The sequence below is a fragment of the Corvus moneduloides genome, chromosome 3 (assembly GCF_009650955.1).
Source record: "Corvus moneduloides isolate bCorMon1 chromosome 3, bCorMon1.pri, whole genome shotgun sequence".
Taxonomy (NCBI): domain Eukaryota; kingdom Metazoa; phylum Chordata; class Aves; order Passeriformes; family Corvidae; genus Corvus; species Corvus moneduloides.
Genome location: NC_045478.1, coordinates 946,446 through 963,230, shown reverse-complemented (window position 1 = coordinate 963,230; position 16,785 = coordinate 946,446). Strand labels below are relative to the sequence as shown.

General features: G+C 57.5%; 1 protein-coding gene across 4 annotated transcripts in view; it reads left to right on the top strand.

Moving 5' to 3' along the window:
• Window positions 1–15,755, top strand: part of OTOF (otoferlin) — an 81,016-nt gene extending 65,261 nt beyond the window's left edge. For 2 of the 4 annotated variants that reach the window (XM_032104164.1, XM_032104166.1), the window contains 16 exons: window positions 246–275; window positions 1,051–1,215; window positions 1,546–1,612; window positions 3,124–3,248; window positions 4,086–4,220; window positions 4,336–4,473; window positions 5,807–5,934; window positions 6,444–6,614; window positions 7,199–7,359; window positions 8,073–8,215; window positions 8,996–9,084; window positions 10,905–11,003; window positions 12,287–12,528; window positions 13,534–13,712; window positions 13,865–13,965; window positions 14,556–15,755. In XM_032104164.1, the coding sequence (XP_031960055.1) occupies window positions 246–275; window positions 1,051–1,215; window positions 1,546–1,612; window positions 3,124–3,248; window positions 4,086–4,220; window positions 4,336–4,473; window positions 5,807–5,934; window positions 6,444–6,614; window positions 7,199–7,359; window positions 8,073–8,215; window positions 8,996–9,084; window positions 10,905–11,003; window positions 12,287–12,528; window positions 13,534–13,712; window positions 13,865–13,965; window positions 14,556–14,736 (2,154 nt within the window). In that variant the 3' untranslated portion in view covers window positions 14,737–15,755. The remainder of the gene's footprint in view (window positions 1–245; window positions 276–1,050; window positions 1,216–1,545; window positions 1,613–3,123; window positions 3,249–4,085; window positions 4,221–4,335; window positions 4,474–5,806; window positions 5,935–6,443; window positions 6,615–7,198; window positions 7,360–8,072; window positions 8,216–8,995; window positions 9,085–10,904; window positions 11,004–12,286; window positions 12,529–13,533; window positions 13,713–13,864; window positions 13,966–14,555) is intronic. The other 2 variants (XM_032104163.1, XM_032104162.1) reach the window with 1 other exon arrangement.
• Window positions 15,756–16,785: the final 1,030 nt, after the last annotated feature.

Genomic DNA, 16,785 nt, shown 5'->3' with positions numbered 1-16,785 from the left:
ATGGAATTCCCAGGGAAGCTGTGGCTGCCCCTGGATCCCTGGCAGTGTCCAAGGCCAGGTTGGACGGAGCTTGGAGCCACCTGGGCTAGTGGAGGGTGTCCCTGCCCATGGCAGGAGGTGGGATGAGATTAAATTTAAGGTCTCTTCCCACCCAAGCCATTCTGGGACTGATGGTTTGCACTCAGCTGAGGGTGTGTCCTTAACCTGCTCTCCCTCTCCCTGTTCCGTTCCATCCCGGGCGGCAGAATTCCGACGCAGTGGTGAAGGTGGATGTGGTAAGCGATGGATCTTCTCTGCATCCCTGCTCCCAACCCTCTGCTCCCTCTGCAACCCTTCCGTGCCACTTTCAATGGACCAGGCACCCTCCCCAGCCCAAGCCAGGCAGGGACATCCCCCCTCTGTCCCACGACAGAGACACAGCAGCGCTGTCCCCTTAAGGGATGTGGCAGTGGCCTCGTTCCTGCAGTTTGGGAAGCTCTTCTGAGCCGGGATTTCTCATCCCAGCTGTCCCAGGAGGAGCCAGGCAGGCAGTGCCCTGTGGGAGGGATGCTGGGGATTCCCATCACAGCCAGACAGCAGCTGGGAAAGGTTCCCTCGCTCCACCAGGTGGGCCCAGGGTGCTTTGCTGGGCACAGTTTGACGGCTGCCATGGAAGATTCCAGAGATGTAGCCTGGGAAATGCGTGGATAAATGGGATGATGGAAATGTGGAGGTGTTTTGGGACTGCCCCATCCCTGAAAGTGTCCAAGGTCAGGTTAGATGGGGCTTGCAACAACCTGGAATAGTGGAAGGTGTCAGGATTAGAGTTGGATGGGCCATAAGGTCCCTTCCCACCCAAACCATTCCGTGATTCTGGCACTGTCTCCCTAACCTTGGTCATCCTTGGCTGTTTTGTGCCTCAGTGTCTGCGGCTGTAAAAAGGAGAAAGTTCGTGAGGCCCCCAAGCCTGGGGGGTCCTCCCTCGTCACCCCCCACCTTTGTACTTCCAGCGGCGATTCCCCTTCACCTGATCCCTCCCCTTCCCCGTCTGTGCTTCCCTTGTCCCTTCAGACCGAGGAAGAGAAGGAGAAAAAGAAAAAGAAGAAGAAAGGAGGAGGAGGAGGAGGAGGAGGAGGAGGAGGAGGTGGCGGGGAGGAAGTGGAGGAGGAGGAGCCAGACGAGAGCATGTTGGACTGGTGGTCCAAGTACTTCGCTTCCATTGAGACGATGAAGGAGGTGGGTGAGGAGCAGCAGCGAGGGGTATCCAGGGGACATTGTTTCCTTACTGCAAGGTCTCCCCTAATTCCAGCTCCTTCCAAAGCCCTGGGGCTGTGCTGCGTCCCACGACTGTTACAGAATCCCAAAATTGTTCAGGCTGGAAAAGCCCTTGGAGATCATCGCTCCAACCATTCCCTGGCACTGCCAAGGCCACCACTGACCATGTCCCCAAGTGCCACATCCACATGGCTTCAAACCTCTCCAGGGATGGGGACTCCACCACTGCCCTGGGCAGCTTTTCCATGAAAACATTGTTCCTAATTTCCAGTGGCTTCCTTTCTCCCCCAGCAACTCCGGCAGCAGGAAGCAGCTGCGGCAGAAGCGGAGGAGAAGGAAGAGATGGAGATCGGAGAGGGTAAGGCCGGGAGTGAGAGAGGGAACATGGCAGGGAAATGTGGGACCAGGATTCCTCTTGGTGCTTGGACATCCCTTTGGGAATCTGCCGCAGCTCTCCGGCCAAACCGGACGCTCCCAGTGTGTTGAGTTTTCCCAAAAAGGGTCGATTTTTGAGGATGTTTTTCCCTGCATGTTGAACTCTTTGTTGCTGTCCTAACGCGGGTGGTGAAGACAAATACACAATGTAGGGCAAGTTGTCTCACCTAATTTATCCATTTATAACATTTTATATATTATATATTATGTATTATATATTATATATTATGGGTTTTTTTCACTTATTATCCTTTTATAAAATTATGGGATTGATTATGGCCTAAATGTGTTTTTCACTGAAGGAATTTGGGTCCATAGCTCAGGTGGGCTTCTGACATTGCCTAAATTTGGGCGAGACTGATTTTGTCCCAAAAACGATGCAGGCCAAGAATCCTGGGACTGGTTGGTCAAGGGTGACTTTGTCCATCTGCCCGTGCCGCCAGCAGGGCTGGGAGGGGCGTCCCTGTGGAATTCCACCCTCGTTTTCCATATGCTCCATGTCCCCATGACAGGGGGTTGTTGTTGTGCCCAGGTGACACAAAATCCTTCAGCTGAGTAAAATTCCGAGCCTGCTTTCTTTTGGAAGACTGATCTTTATACCCCAGGAAAAATGAGGTCGGGTCTTGCTGAGCTTGGAGACAACTCTGAGCAGGTTCTTCTGGGCTTGCTCTGGTGTCCCCCGTGGTTTTCTTTCTGTCTCTTTAGAATGATCCATTTCCTTCAGCTCTCCCACTCCTTCTTCCTTTCCTCTTCCATGTGAAGTTTTTCCGTCTGTCTGTCCCCATCACTGGGCATTGTCCAGCCCTCATGAAAGCTGGCAGAGGCACCAAGGGCCAGGGATTGCAGCGGGGGGGAGAAGTTTCCTTTGAATCCACCTTTTCCAGCAGCATCTTCCCAGCTGTCCATGGCTGGTGATTGCTCTGAACGAGCTCTGGTGATCTGCGATTGCAGCTGCTCCTGGACAAACCGAGGGCAGCAGCATCCCCTCTGTATTCCCAGGCTGGGGTTCCACTCCCCAGGCTCCATAAAGCAGGAAAAGTCTCTGGCAGAAGCAAGAAGAGATGCTGTGGGCAGGACCAGGTTTTCTCACCGCTGTCGAAGTTCTCTGTCCCTGTTTTGTAGTCCTCAAAGTGATCCCTGCTCAGGTCAGCGCTGGAATTCCCTGCACAGAGACCCCCAGGCTCCTGGAGATGCTGTGATCCAGAGCCAAGGAAAGAGGACAGGGCTGGGATGGGACTTGCAGGCAGCGGCAGCTGGCAGCTTTCATGCTCCTCTTCTTTGAAGGACCTTGTCCAAGCCTCGCCCCATCTCCCCCACCTTTCCTCACCCTCATTTCCATCTCCTCCCTCCCTCCTCACCCTCATTTCCATCTCCTCCCTCCGCACCGTTCCCCCCCGGACTCAGAGACCAAACTTGGTGACTCTCCCATGAAAGGCTCCAAGGCTCAGGCGAAGAACAAGGACAAGTCCAAGGCACCCAAAGATGACAAGAAAAAGAAGCAGCAGCCAGTCCCGGAGCTCCCCGAGAAGAAGAAGCAGCAGAAGATCGATGAACTCAAGGTACTGGGGGGTGTTTCCAAGGAAGTACCTAATCCTAGGAATGATGTGCCTTGGGACACCTGTCCTAGGGATGTATCTTGGGACAAGGCTTCCCAGCCTCTCTCCATAGCTGGAAGGAGTCCGAGGTCACAAGAAAAGGGGTTGTCCTGGGATAGGCTCATCTTTGGGGCATCTTGGATATGTCCCAGCTGGAGGGGAGAGTTTTCCTGCCTGGATGTGGCTGGCCCAGCTGGGATTCAGGGCAGGAATGGGCTCTGGTTCAGTGATCCCAAGGATTTCTTAGGATTTATGTCACCTGTGGTTCTGGGGCTCAGATGGAGTTTGGACCTGGGTCCTTGTCTTGGTTTGAGACACCCCCAGACAGTGGCCCCAATGGCCCCACCCATTGTTCCGAGATGCCCTTTTTCCAACCCAGTAATGCTGGAGACCCTTCCTCTTCCTAGAAAAATCAGGCACTGGGAGCTGAGGTGTCCACGTTCACAGAATCCCAGGATCGCTGAGGCTGGAAAAGCCCTCCCAGCCCATCGAGTCCAACCTGTGCCCAATCCCCACCTTGTCCCCAGCCCAGAGCACTGAGTGCCACCTCCAGGCCTTCCTTGGACACCAGCAGGGATGGGCACTCCAAACCTCCCTGGGCAGCCCCTGCCAAGGCCTGACCACCCTTTCCATGGGGAAATCATTCCAAATATCCAACCTGAGCCTGCCCTGGCACATCTTGAGGCCGTTTCCTCTTGTCCTGTCCCTTGTTTCTTCTGAGCTGTCTGAGTACTCACCACATCTTTTCCTCACCTTTATTTTTATCCCAAATTCCCTCCTTTTATATTCCTGTCATCTCAGGTCTTCAACAAAGAGCTGGAAGCAGAGTTTGACAACTTTGAGGATTGGCTGCACACCTTCAACCTGCTCCGGGGGAAGATCGGGGACAATGATGACAACACTACGGAGGAGGAGCGGATAGTGGGGAGGTTCAAAGTGAGCGGTCAGAAATGTTGGCTGGGACCTCGGGGACGGTGTTTTGGGATGGGTTTGCTTCCCTGGAGACCCTGGGCAGCAGGACTCAGCCGGGCCATGCTCTCCCTTGCACCAGGGCTCCATGTGTGTCTACAAAGTGCCGCTCCCTGATGACATCACCAAGGAGGCTGGATATGACCCCACCTTTGGGATGTTCCAGGGGATCCCCAGCAACGACCCCATCAATGTGCTGGTCCGAGTCTACATCGTGAGGGTGAGTGGGAGTTTGGGGTGTGACAGGCAGGATCCAGCACTCCCTTCCACCCAGAACTGGTCCTAGTGCCATAGGGATGGTGGGATTTAGACCCAGTGCATCAGGACCCAGGATGCCGCTTGAGGACTGAAGCAGCTCCTTGGTTATGGAATGGTTTGGGTTGGAAGGGACCTTTAAGCCCATCCCCTTCCACCCCCTGCTGTGGGCAGGGACACCTCCCACTGTCCCAAGTTGTTCAGGCATATCCCAGGGTATCCAGACCCTGAACGGTGTCCCCAGGGCTGTGTGCTCCCACCGCTGGGAACAGGACAGATCCAAGCTCCTGCCAGATCCAGAGACCTCCTGCCAGCAGGTGGGATGGACCAGCGTATCCTAGTGCTCAGTTCCCATGGATAGTTTGGACCAGCCCGGAATGTGAGGTGTTGGTTCCTTCCACAGCCATGCCACCACCCCAGTGATGGTTCAGGATGGGAGAGAATGGGAGAAGAAGACTGGAATGGGATCTGGCAGGATCGAGTAGATCCATCTGAAGGACAGGGCACTTCCTTGAACATGTGCTCCTTGATCACTGATCTGATCCAGCCAATGCACATTGTTCCTTTATATATGGAGTGTGCTCTGGAAAAAGTCACTTCCTGACCTCTGAGCTGGTCATCCACCTGTCCCCAGGTGTGGAGTTCTGCAGCCAGGCTCTTGGGAGGGGTCTCCATCCTGCTGGAAGCACCTGGGCTGCCCTTTGCCACCACCTTGTCCCAGTGTGCTACAAATGGAACCTACTTTTGGTTCCTTTCCCACCAGCCTGGTTGTCCATCCAGAGCTGCTTCCCGCTGGGATATGGAGTCTCCCATCCATCACCAGGCTGGAATAGTAGACAACCTATTGGTTGGTCAATGCCAAAACCAACCAGGACTGGGTGGATGTGTTCTCACGTGGGCATCTGCTGCTGCGCCATGCTTGGAGGTGGGATTGGAGAGTTTGGGGGTCCTCACCCCCTCTCTGGGGAGAATCCAGTGTGGAGAGAACACAAGGGGAAGGGGACGGATGTTTCAGCATCTTGGTCAGGTTCTTGTTGAGGGTGTTTCCCGAGAGCCTCTTTTTTGCCTCTGATGAGATTCCAAAGGTGACTGTGGTGACATCTCAGGACACAGCCAGCTCCAGCCTTGCCCTAAACCAGGACAGGGATTAACACGAGGCGGGAATATCCCCGTTTCAATCCAAGACACTCTGTTTAGGGACTGAAGTGGCTGAGTGTTCTCAGGGATGGAGAACGAGCCCATCCCTGAATCCGTGACTGCCTGGGACAGCAGTGACCCATCCCATCTGTTCCCTCCAGGCCACGGACCTCCACCCAGCTGACATCAACGGGAAAGCCGATCCCTACATTGCCATCAAGCTGGGCAAGACGGACATCAAGGACAAGGAGAACTACATCTCCAAGCAGCTGAACCCTGTCTTTGGGAAGTGAGTCCGCGCCTGGAATTGCTGAGCTGAGCCTGAGCTTGCCGGCCCTCAGCCCTGCACCTGAGCTCTCCCGTGGCCACTCCTTGAGCTGGAATGATGGGATTCATCCCACAGTGTGGATGTCCTTCTGGGATGTCCTTCTTTGCCAGTGTGTGGTCAGTGTAGGAGCGGGTGTTTAAGAGACGAACCTGAAATTTATCTGATGGGGGTGAAACACCCACTGAGGAATCATTAGACCTAAATTTGAGTGAGAATAAAACACAAACTCAGTTTCAGAACTGTTGGGACATCCAGGTCAAGGATTTTCCCTCCTGTCGAGGGCCGGTGGGTCTGGCAGAGTTGGTGGTTGAGTTAAAACCCACCTCAGATGTCCTGCAGTAGTGGATGCAAATTGAACACCATCCATGGACTGGAGTATACCCACCTCCCCCGTGGCGGACAAACCACGGGTCTGTCCTGAGTGGCAGCCAGACCCTCCAGCTGCTTTTCTCTACTTCCCCCAATCCCAGATCCTTCGACATCGAGGCCACCTTCCCCATGGAGTCCATGCTGACCGTGGCTGTGTACGACTGGGACTTGGTGGGCACCGACGACCTCATTGGGGAGACCAAGATCGACCTGGAGAATCGCTTCTACAGCAAGCACCGGGCGACCTGCGGGGTGTCCCAGACCTACTCCATGTGCGGGAAAAGCCTTCCCTGCCCCACCTTCCACCTGGACCCTCCTCTGCATCACCTCCCACCCCGAGCCAAGAGCTCCCACAGGAATCCTCCCCCTTCACTGCCTGCTGATCCCGGAATGATTTGTTTTGGGAAGGACCTCGCTCCATCCAATCCTGCTGTGGGCAGGGCTTAACGGAGGAGTCTGTGCTGTCCCCGGTTTTGTGACCAGCACTAGGGAGCAGTGGAACGAGTTGTCAGGAGCCCAGGGCAGGAGGGAGGGACTGGGAGGACTGGTCGGACTGGGAAGAGGGTTGAGGTCAGGGCTGAAATAGGAGCAGAGCAAGTGGGGTGATGCCGAGCATCAGGAAGCAAGTGGGATGCACGGGGAATTCCAGGTCTGAGCCAAGGTGGGGTGGAAGGTGTATGCAGAAGGGGCACAGAGGGGTCAAGTCTTCTCTGAAGTTTCACCTCTGATGCCTCAAATCCTTTCCCCAGCAATTTTGGGTCCTTTGTGGTGCAGTGGTTTTTTTTCTGGCAAAAGGGAAAAAAAAGTCTCTTTCCTCCCAACCTTTTTTTCTCTGACCTGGCCCTCCTGTTCCCAGCCATGGGTACAACACCTGGCGTGACCCCATGAAGCCCTCCCAAATCCTGTCCAAGCTGTGCAAAGAGGGAAAAGTGGATGGGCCACACTTCGGGCCAGGGGGAAGAGTGAAAGTTGCCAACAGGGTCTTCACTGGCCCCACGGAGATCGAGGATGAAAATGGTATGGCGCTGTGGGGTCATCCCATGGGATGGAGGTTCTGGAGGGGAGCAGGGGTCTGGGGGGTCTGCTCATCATCCAGGGTTGGAATCTCAGACTAATTTGAATCATGGAATGGTTTGAAAGGGACTTCTGAAGGTCATCCAGTCCAACCCCCCCAGACAGATGTGGTGGCCCCATCCCTCAGCCCTGCAGTCACCATCCCAGTATGGGACCAGAGTCCTACAGACCCTCCGGGCCAGTGGGTTCCTCTTGGAATCACTCAAGGACATCCATGAACACCCAGAGTGACCGAAGCTGCCTCTGGAAACACCCCCCTGGCAGTACATGTCCAAAGAGCAATGGAGACACCTCATGGCTTTTCCAGGGTGTAGGAAATAGTCATCCATGGAAATGCATTCCCAAACCATGGGATATGAGGGTTGCCTTCCAACACATGTGCCCAAGAAAGAGGGAGACGGGCCAGGACGGGTGAAGGAGAGGAGTTAAAACATGGTCAGCGGACATGGAATTGGTTCAGACAGGGAAGACTGGATGGGGATCTGGACCTTCTTCTGTAGGGATAGAGAGAGGAGAGCGGAGTGAGGAAATGCCGGCTGAGGAACAAAGTGTTCCCAAGGGATGGTGAGGCAGTTCTGCACCTTGGAGCAGGGGTGGAGGCCCCGGGTGCTTTGCCATCCCTGTCCCAGTTGTCCAGGATCTCCTTTGTCCTCCAGGCCAGAAGAAGCCGACGGACGAGCACCTGGCGCTGGCGGTGCTGCGGCACTGGGAGGACATCCCGCGGGCCGGCTGCCGCCTCGTCCCTGAGCACGTGGAGACGCGGCCGCTGCTCAACCCTGACAAGCCGGGCATCGAGCAGGTCTCACATCCCAGCGGGAACGGGAGCAGCCCATGGGGGCCAAAGCAGCCCTAACCCACCTCGGGATGGGCAGGTCACCCCGGGAGCCCAGCAGAGAAAATCTCCGGTGCCTCCCGATCCATCCTCATCCATTTCACCTCCCACAGTCCCTCCTGATTCCCCACATCTGGGGTACCTGGGAGCAAAATTCCCAACAGATTCCCAAGCAGAAGGAACTGGGAACCCCGGGATACTGTACATAAAAGGCAGTGCTGGGAATTCCTTGGAGACTCTGAACCTTCTGGAGTCCTGAGGAGGACTCTGAGCCCATTTTGCAGGGGGAGGTCACAGCCCTGTCGAGTAAAGGGGGGAGAGCAGGAAGAGAGGTGGGCTCTGGTTGTTTTACAGACCTGATTTTGGTCAGAAATCTCCCAAAATCCAATCTGGGCTGCCCCACTGAGTCTTCCACAGGTTCCTTGTAGAGGCTGCGAGCAGAGAAGGGAAATCTCCCCTTGGTGCTTGGCTCACCCTGGTGAGGCTGATCCGAGCTCACGTGGAGATGATGGAACGGTTTGGGTGGGAAGGGCCTTAAAGCCCATCCAGTTCCACCTCCTGCCATGGGCAGGGACACCCTCCATGAGATGCTTCTGCAGGGGTGGAGAAGGATTCATGGCATGGGAGAAGCTTGTCCCGCTCCATGTCTGGCATGGCCGGAGGGATTGCTGTGGGAAGAGGGGGACACTCGGTGAGGAGGGGACAGGAGGGACCAGGGGAGCTGACAGTGTCTCTGCCACCCCGCAGGGCCGCCTGGAGATGTGGGTGGACATGTTCCCCATGGATATGCCAGCGCCTGGCCCTGCCATCGATATTTCTCCCAGGAAACCAAAGAAGTAAGGAACAGGCCAGCCAACCAATCCCAGGGAAAACGGGAGGTTGGGGATGGAGCCCATCTTCTCCCATCTCCTGCTGCTGCTCCATGGCCAGCCCAGCCCTCTGCTCAGGTTCCTCAGCCATGCTGGCACTTCCAGAGATCCCAACACTGGAGGCAGTTCCAGAGCTGCTCCTGAGGGTGGTATCCCACCTCTTCCATCCCCTGCAGCTCCCGATCTTTCTTGGCTGTGTAAACTGGGAAATTCCATCATTCCCAGGCCTCGTCACGGGGCCAGGGCAAAGCAGAATGCCCAGCCCTGAGCCTCTCCTGGGCAGGGATATCCCAGGGCAGTTTGGAGGGGGCTTTCCCAGGAGGTGATGGATAGAAGGAGGGGTGGTGGAGGCGACTGGGACAGCTGATCATTCCCAGCAGGAAAGAGCAGGCACAGACAGTGCATGGAGAGGGAAGAAGGACATTTCTTCCCGCGATATCCCTCCTAGCCCTCTCTCACCCTGCTGGCCTAGGTCCTTGGGCCCCTTTTCCAACCCCAGGGCTGGGATACAGGGATGGCACTGGGAATCCTGCTGGGAGCCTCTTGTGCAGGCTTGGGTGGAGAGAACATCCCTGGATCCCAGCTGGGAGAGGCACAGCATGGGACAGGCAGGAGCAGACAGGAGGGGCTGGGAAAGGTGGAGGAATCCCACGAATGGGCTCAGCCAGGGCACTGCCAGAGGGAGATCCCAAAGGATTCCCAGGTTAAGGAAGCTGTGCTTCCCTCACCTGGGGGACTCCCTGGTACTTCCAGTGAGGTGCTGTGGCTGTGGCCATGTGTCCTGAGCCTCCCTCCAGCCTCACCTCTCGCTGCAGGAGCCGGGATTCTGCTCTTGCTCCAGCCACTCGCACTGTGGGAGCCACTTCCTCCATCACCAAAATTCCCAGCCAAGCAGAAGTGATGGGAAACACCCCAGCTGCTGCACAGTGCTGGGAATTCCTTGGAGACCCCAAACCTCCTGGAGTCCTGAGGAGGACTCTGAGCCCATTTTGGAGGGAGGTCACAGCCCTCTTGAGTAAACGGGGGAGAGCAGGAAGAGAGGTGGGCTCTGGTTGTTTTACAGACCTGATTTTGGTCAGAAATCTCCCAAAATCCAAGCCTGGGCTATCCCCACTGATCCTTTGGCAAATTCCTTGTAGAGGCTGCGAGCAGAGGAGGGAAAGCTCCCCTTGGTGCTTGGCTCACCCTGGTGAGGCTGATCCGAGCTCACGTGGAAATCATGGAATCATGGAATGGTTTGGGTGGGAAGGGCCTTAAAGCCCATCCAGTTCCACCTCCTGCCATGGGCAGGGACAACTTCCACTATCCCGGGTGCTCCAAGCCCCATTCAAGTTTTGGACACTGCCAGGGATCCAGGGGCAGCCACAGCTGCTCTGGGAATTCCATCCCAGCCCCTCACCACCCTCCCAGCCAGGAATTCCTTCCCAATATCCCATCCAGCCCTGCCCTCTGGCACTGGGAAGCCATTCCCTGTGTCCTGTCCCTCCAGCCCTTGTCCCCAGTCCCTCTCCAGCTCTCCTGGAGCCCTGGAAGGGGCTCTGAGCTCTCCCCGGATCCTTCTTTTCTCCAGGTGAGCACCCCCAGCTCTCCCAGCCTGTCCCCATAGCAAGAGTCCCATCCCTGTAATCATCTCCATGGTTGAGATCCCCTCTTGATCCCTGGGATAGATCCCTTTGAGCAGTTCCCTGTTCCTGGTGCCCGGCCCTGCTCTCTGGCAGCACCGCCCCGTCCTCTCCTATCCCATTCCCTGTTCCCATGCCTCACCTCCCTTTCCCTTCCTCGGGCAGGTACGAGCTCAGGGTGATCGTGTGGAACACCGACGAGGTCATCCTGGAGGATGACGACTACTTCACGGGCGAGAAATCCAGTGACATTTTTGTCAGGGGGTAGGTACAGCCTGGAATTCCAGTGGTGCCTCCTCCGCTCCTCCCGGGGTGGGCGCCAGTCCTTGCTGGGGCAGGAGTGGGAAGAGGGGTAGGACACGGATGGTGCTGGGGGTCCCACCGCTGCCGGTGTCTCCTGTGCCACTTCCTGCCTCTCCCCTCTCCTTGGCTGCACGTCCCACTGCCAGTGCCCGGTGCCCCGCTTGGAGCTGCGGGTGGCTGTCTGGAGCACCCCTGAGGTGGTTTTGGAACGCGATGCTTTCCTGGCGGGAGAGGAGATGCCTGACGTCTCTGGCAGGGGGTGATGAGGCCTCTTGGTCCCCTCTGCCCCTCTCTGAGTTTGTCTTGGTGTCCCCTCATGGCATTCCCACCATGACACCCACAATTCCAGCATCTGGAGCCAAACTGGTGGTGGTTGTTCTGAAGGTTTGCTCCCATCTCCGCTTCAACCTCATTCAGCAGGAAGGGAAAGCCCCTTCCAGAATTCCACCACATCAGAGAGCCACAGAATCGTGGAATGCTTTGGGTGGGAAGGGACCTTAAACCTCATCCCATGGGGATGGGGTGCCCTGGGCAGGGACACCTTCCACTATCCCAGGCTGCGGTTCTGTCTCTCAACAGACAAATCCCATGGGATGCAGCTCCAAGGAATCCAAGCAAAACCCCTGAGATCCAGGGAGACCTTGGAGCCATCCCAGCAGCTCCATCCCTCTGGAATTTCAGCACCTTTCATCCCTGGAAGTGTCCAAGGCCAGGTTGGACAGAGCTTGGAACAGCCTTGGACACTGCCAGGGATCCAGGGGCAGCCCCAGCTGCTCTGGGCACCCTGTGCCAGGGCCTGCCCACCCTCCCAGGGAACAATTCCTGCCCAATAGCCCATCCAGCCCTGCCCTCTGGCAGTGGGAAGCCATTCCCTGTGTCCTGTCCCTCCAGCCCTTGTCCCCAGTCCCTCTGCAGCTCTGTTCTGATCCCTTTCCATCCTGCTCTGCTCCAGCCTCCCCAGCAGTGCTCCCAGCTCCTGTACAATTCCTTAACACCTCCGTGCCCAGAGTAGACCCTCAGACAACCCCCTTGAATCTCTTTCTCCCGAAGTCCTCTGTTCCCTCTGGGACCCTCCTGCCCCTTGGATTTGCTGCTGCAGTGTCTGGAGCAGCCCCAGTGCCTTGTTCACATCTTTTAGGTCCTTCCAGTCCTGGAGACAGCCTGGCTGCCTGGACAGGGTGGTCCTGTGCCCTCTCCTTCCCAGTGTAAACCTGTGCCCCCCTCTCACCCCCCGGGCCCTGCAGGTGGCTGAAGGGGCAGCAGGAGGACAAGCAGGACACGGATGTCCATTACCATTCCCTCACCGGTGAAGGCAACTTCAACTGGCGCTACATCTTCCCCTTCGACTACCTGATGGCCGAGGAGAAGATCGTAATCTCCAAGAAGGAGTCCATGTTCTCCTGGGATGAGACCGAGTACAAGATCCCAGCCCGCCTCACCCTGCAGGTCTGGGATGCCGACCACTTCTCGGCCGATGATTTCCTGGGTACGTGGAGGGTCCAGAGCATCCCACAAACCCCTTGAGCTGCTGCTGGATGGAGCAGGTGGGATGAGAGAGCAGGAAGGGTCTGCAGAGGGATCTGGACAGGCTGGATCCATGGGCCAAGACCAAGTGGCAGGGCCTGAACTGGGGTCCCACCAACCCCACAGAGCACTCCAGGCTGGGCCAGAGGGGCTGGGAAAGGCCCTGGTAGTGCCAGTGGCTGGGCACGAGCCCAGGGGTGCCCAGGGGGACAAGAGGCCACTGGCCCCGGGGCTGTGCCAGCTCTGGGCTGGCAGCAGGACCAGGGCAGTGCCCGTCCCCTGTGCTGGCACTGCTGGGGCACCTCCAGTGCTGGGGGCAGCTCTGGGCCCCTCCTGACAGGAGAGACCCTGAGGGGCTGGAGCGTGTCCAGGGCAGGGAACGGAGCTGGGAAGGGGCTGGAGCAGCAGGAGCGGCTGAGGGAGCTGGGAAAGGGGCTCAGGCTGGAGCAAAGGAGGCTCCGGGGGGACCTTGTGGCTCTGCACAAGTCCCTGACAGGAGGGGGCAGCCGGGGGGGTCGGGCTCTGCTGCCAGGGAACAGGGACAGGAGGAGAGGGAACGGCCTCAGGCTGGGCCAGGGCAGGCTCAGGGTGGACAGCAGCAGGAATTTCTGCATGGAAAGGGTGCTCAGGCCTTGGCAGGGGCTGCCCAGGGAGGTTTGGAGTGCCCATCCCTGGAGGTGTCCCAGGAAGGGCTGGAGGTGGCACTCAGTGCTCTGGGCTGGGGACGAGGTGGGCATCAGCCACAGGTTGCACGTGGTGGTCTCAGAGGTCTTTTCCAACATTCATGATCCCATCATTCTGAGATCCCTTTTCTCCACTCCTCCTGTAGCCAAGACACCAGGTTTTTCCTTCCCAGAGCTGGTTCAAAGCTGCTCCCCAGGGCAGGAGATGCTGGTCCAGCCCCTCTCCAGGCAAGGACTTGGCCTTTTTGGGGTGCCAACCTCTGTGCTCCCCTTTGTCCTGCCAGGAGCCATTGAGCTGGACCTGAACCGCTTTCCCCGGGGAGCCAAGACATCCAAGCAGTGCAGCCTGGAGATGGTGACCAACGAGGCCGAGCTGCCCATGATCTCCATCTTCAAGCAGAAGCGGGTCAAGGGCTGGTGGCCGTTTGTGGCCAGAGACGAGAACGATGAGTTGGAGATCACCGTAAGGATGGGGGAAAGGGAGGGTTTGCCTCCTGGGAACTGCACTCTTTGCGCATCCCCCCACATGGCTTCGTTCCCTCGGGACCCCTCTGCCCTGGGGGATGGAGGTGGGAGCGTGTCCCAGGCCTCAGCACAGCTCTCTGCTCCCTGCAGGGCAAAGTCGAGGCTGAGCTGCACCTTCTGACAGCAGAGGAGGCTGAGAAATCCCCTGCTGGGCTGGCCCGAAACGAGCCTGATCCCCTGGAGAAACCCAAGTGAGCAGGAAAAGCCTCTGCAGCAGAGACCTGGGATTATGGGCTTCTACTCCCACCTGGAGTGCTGCATCCAGATGTGGGCCCCAAAACAAGGAAGACATGGACCTGTTGGAATGGCTCCAGAGGAGGCCACGGAGCTGCTCCAGGGCTGGAGCCCCTCTGCTCTGGAGCCAGGCTGGGAGAGCTGGGGGTGCTCACCTGGAGAAGGGAAGGATCCAGGGAGAGCTCAGAGCCCCTTGCAGGGCCTGAAGGGGCTCCAGGAGAGCTGGAGAGGGACTGAGGACAAGGATGGAGGGACAGGACACAGGGAATGGCTTCCCAGTGCCAGAGGGCAGGGCTGGATGGGCTATTGGGCAGGAATTGTTCCCTGGGAGGGTGGGCAGGCCCTGGCACAGGGTGCCCAGAGCAGCTGGGGCTGCCCCTGGATCCCTGGCAGTGCCCAAGGCCAGGCTGGACATTGGGGCTGGGAGCAGCCTGGCACAGTGGGAGGTGTCCCTGCCATGGCAGGGGTGGCACTGGATGGGCTTTGAGGTCCATGAATCTCTCTTCCCTGGTGATGGATTAACGATGGGTGTTTGTTTCCCCTGCAGCCGCCCGGACACGTCGTTCATCTGGTTCCTGAACCCGCTCAAGTCCATCAAATACCTCATCTGCACCCGCTACAAGTGGCTCATCATCAAGATTGTGCTGGCCCTGCTGCTCCTCATCATGGTGGCCCTGTTCCTCTACAGCATGCCGGGATACATGGTCAAGAAGCTGCTGGGAGCGTGAAGGGTGGGAGCCTCTCCCGTGTCCCCAGCCCCTGGCACAACCTTCCCAGCTCCGTGTCCTTCTCCTCCCTGTGACCTCTGGGCAGCCCTGGGGGCATCTCCTCCCTGCTGCTGCTGCTGCTGCTGCTGGGCCTCCTCTTTGCATTCCCCCTCTGTGGGTCCCACTCAGGCTTTAGTCCCAGGGAAGTGGGGCTGGAGCACGGCACAGATCCCCAGACTCTGCATCCCTCACCGGCGCTGGGAGAGGTGCCCAGCTGGCTCCTGTGGGAGTCTCCGCGGCCTCTGCCCACTGGGGTCGTGGCTGGTGCCTTCCTGGGAATCAGGGGAAGGAGACGGGAGCTGGGGCTGCATCCCTGGAGCTGCGGGAGGGCTCCAGAAAGGCTCCTTGGAGGGACGTTCAGAATCCAGGATGGAGCAGGGAGCTGGGCTGGAGCCGCTGGGGATGTGCCGGCCCCACCAGCGTGAGGGCACAGAGCATCCCCCGTGCCTGTCCCCGCTGCCAGCACCGTCCCCGCTCCACTCGGAGCTCTGGAGGTCACATTCCCCGGCACAGGGATCCGTCCCACCTCAGGAATGCTGGACACGGTGCCCCAGCAGGCCCCGCAGAGAGCCCTGGGGTGGGCCGGGGGCAGAGCCTGCCCTTCCCTCCCACGGCTCCGGCAGAGACTGGGACGTGTCCCACAGCTCAGACGTCTTCCCAAGATCACCCAGCCCGAGGTGGCGCTGGCTGGACATCCCCGGGGCTCAGGGCTCCTCTGGCACAGTCTGAGCTCCCGGTCTCCTGCCGGATTCTCCGCGTATTTTGTTTGGCTTGGTAATTCTTGCGGCTGGAGTCCTTCTGGCCGTGTGTCCTGGGGAAGGGCTCTTTCCTCGGCTCTCGGCGGTGTCCAGCTGCTGCAGAGCCGCCTTTCTCAGCTCCCGGTGTGCAAGATCCCCACTGAAGAGCTGAGGCCATCTCAGCGATGTTTGAATGAGGATATTACTGTCCCAGTCAGTCAATAAAAACCAGCTTTCACGTCCGGGTTCTCATGGTAGTGGGTGTCGTGGTTTGACGCTGGCCAAAGGCCAGGCACCTGCGAAAGCTGTTTGTTCAGAAAAAGAAATAATGAAAGGTTTGTGAGTTGAGATGAGGATTGGGGGAAAAACACTCTAAGGGCAAAACAGGTTCAAATGTAAAGAAAGGTATGAAGTAAATTTATTATTAACAGAGTCGGAGGAGGATAATGAGAAATAAAATAAGCTTTTAAAACATTCTTTCCCTCCCCCAGCCCCTCCCTCTTTCCCACCGACAGCGCAGGGAGACAGGGTGAGGGGGTTTTGGTCAGTTTGGTGCTGGAGATCTTTTTCAGTTCACTCAGGGAGAGGAGTCTTTCTTCTGCTGTGCCACGAGTCCCTGCCACGGGCAAAACAGTTTTCCCAGAGCTGCTGTGGCGCGGTCACTCACCCACGGGGTGCAGTCTTTTAAGGATAGGATGCTCTAATTTGGACGCAAGGGCCCTCTCTCTCTCTTTGGGTCTCCCACTGGGTCACAGCTTCTTCTGGCTGCGAGTGGATCTGTGCATCCCCCGTGGACTTCACGGATTACACGGGGACAGTTTGTTTCACTGCAGTCCTCACCACGGCTTGCAGAAGAATTTTGGCTCCGACTCTTGGAGCACCTCCTCCCCCTCCTTCTCCACTGACCTTGGTGGTGATTCGCCCCAAACCGGGACAAGTCAATTCCTTGATCACACAAACCTGCCCCACACAGATAATGTCGTTCCATCACATTCAAAGAAGCCATGGAAAAAAGGTAACCTGATCAAAAATTTCCCTCAATTCATAATTGGAGCATAATTAAATCTCTGTTTATAGGCACAGAGGCCAGAGGTCACCCCACCCCCACAGTGTGGAGCAGAAGAAGCTGGCTTTAGTCACGGGGTGGATTGTGGGGTGCATCCCCCCCTTTTCCAGGCTGCACCGTGATCTGAGAAATGCTCCTTAGGCCTTGGCCTTGACAAAGAGCACCTGGGCTCAGCTCCTCTGGAGCGGATCAGAAATGCCGTCTGCT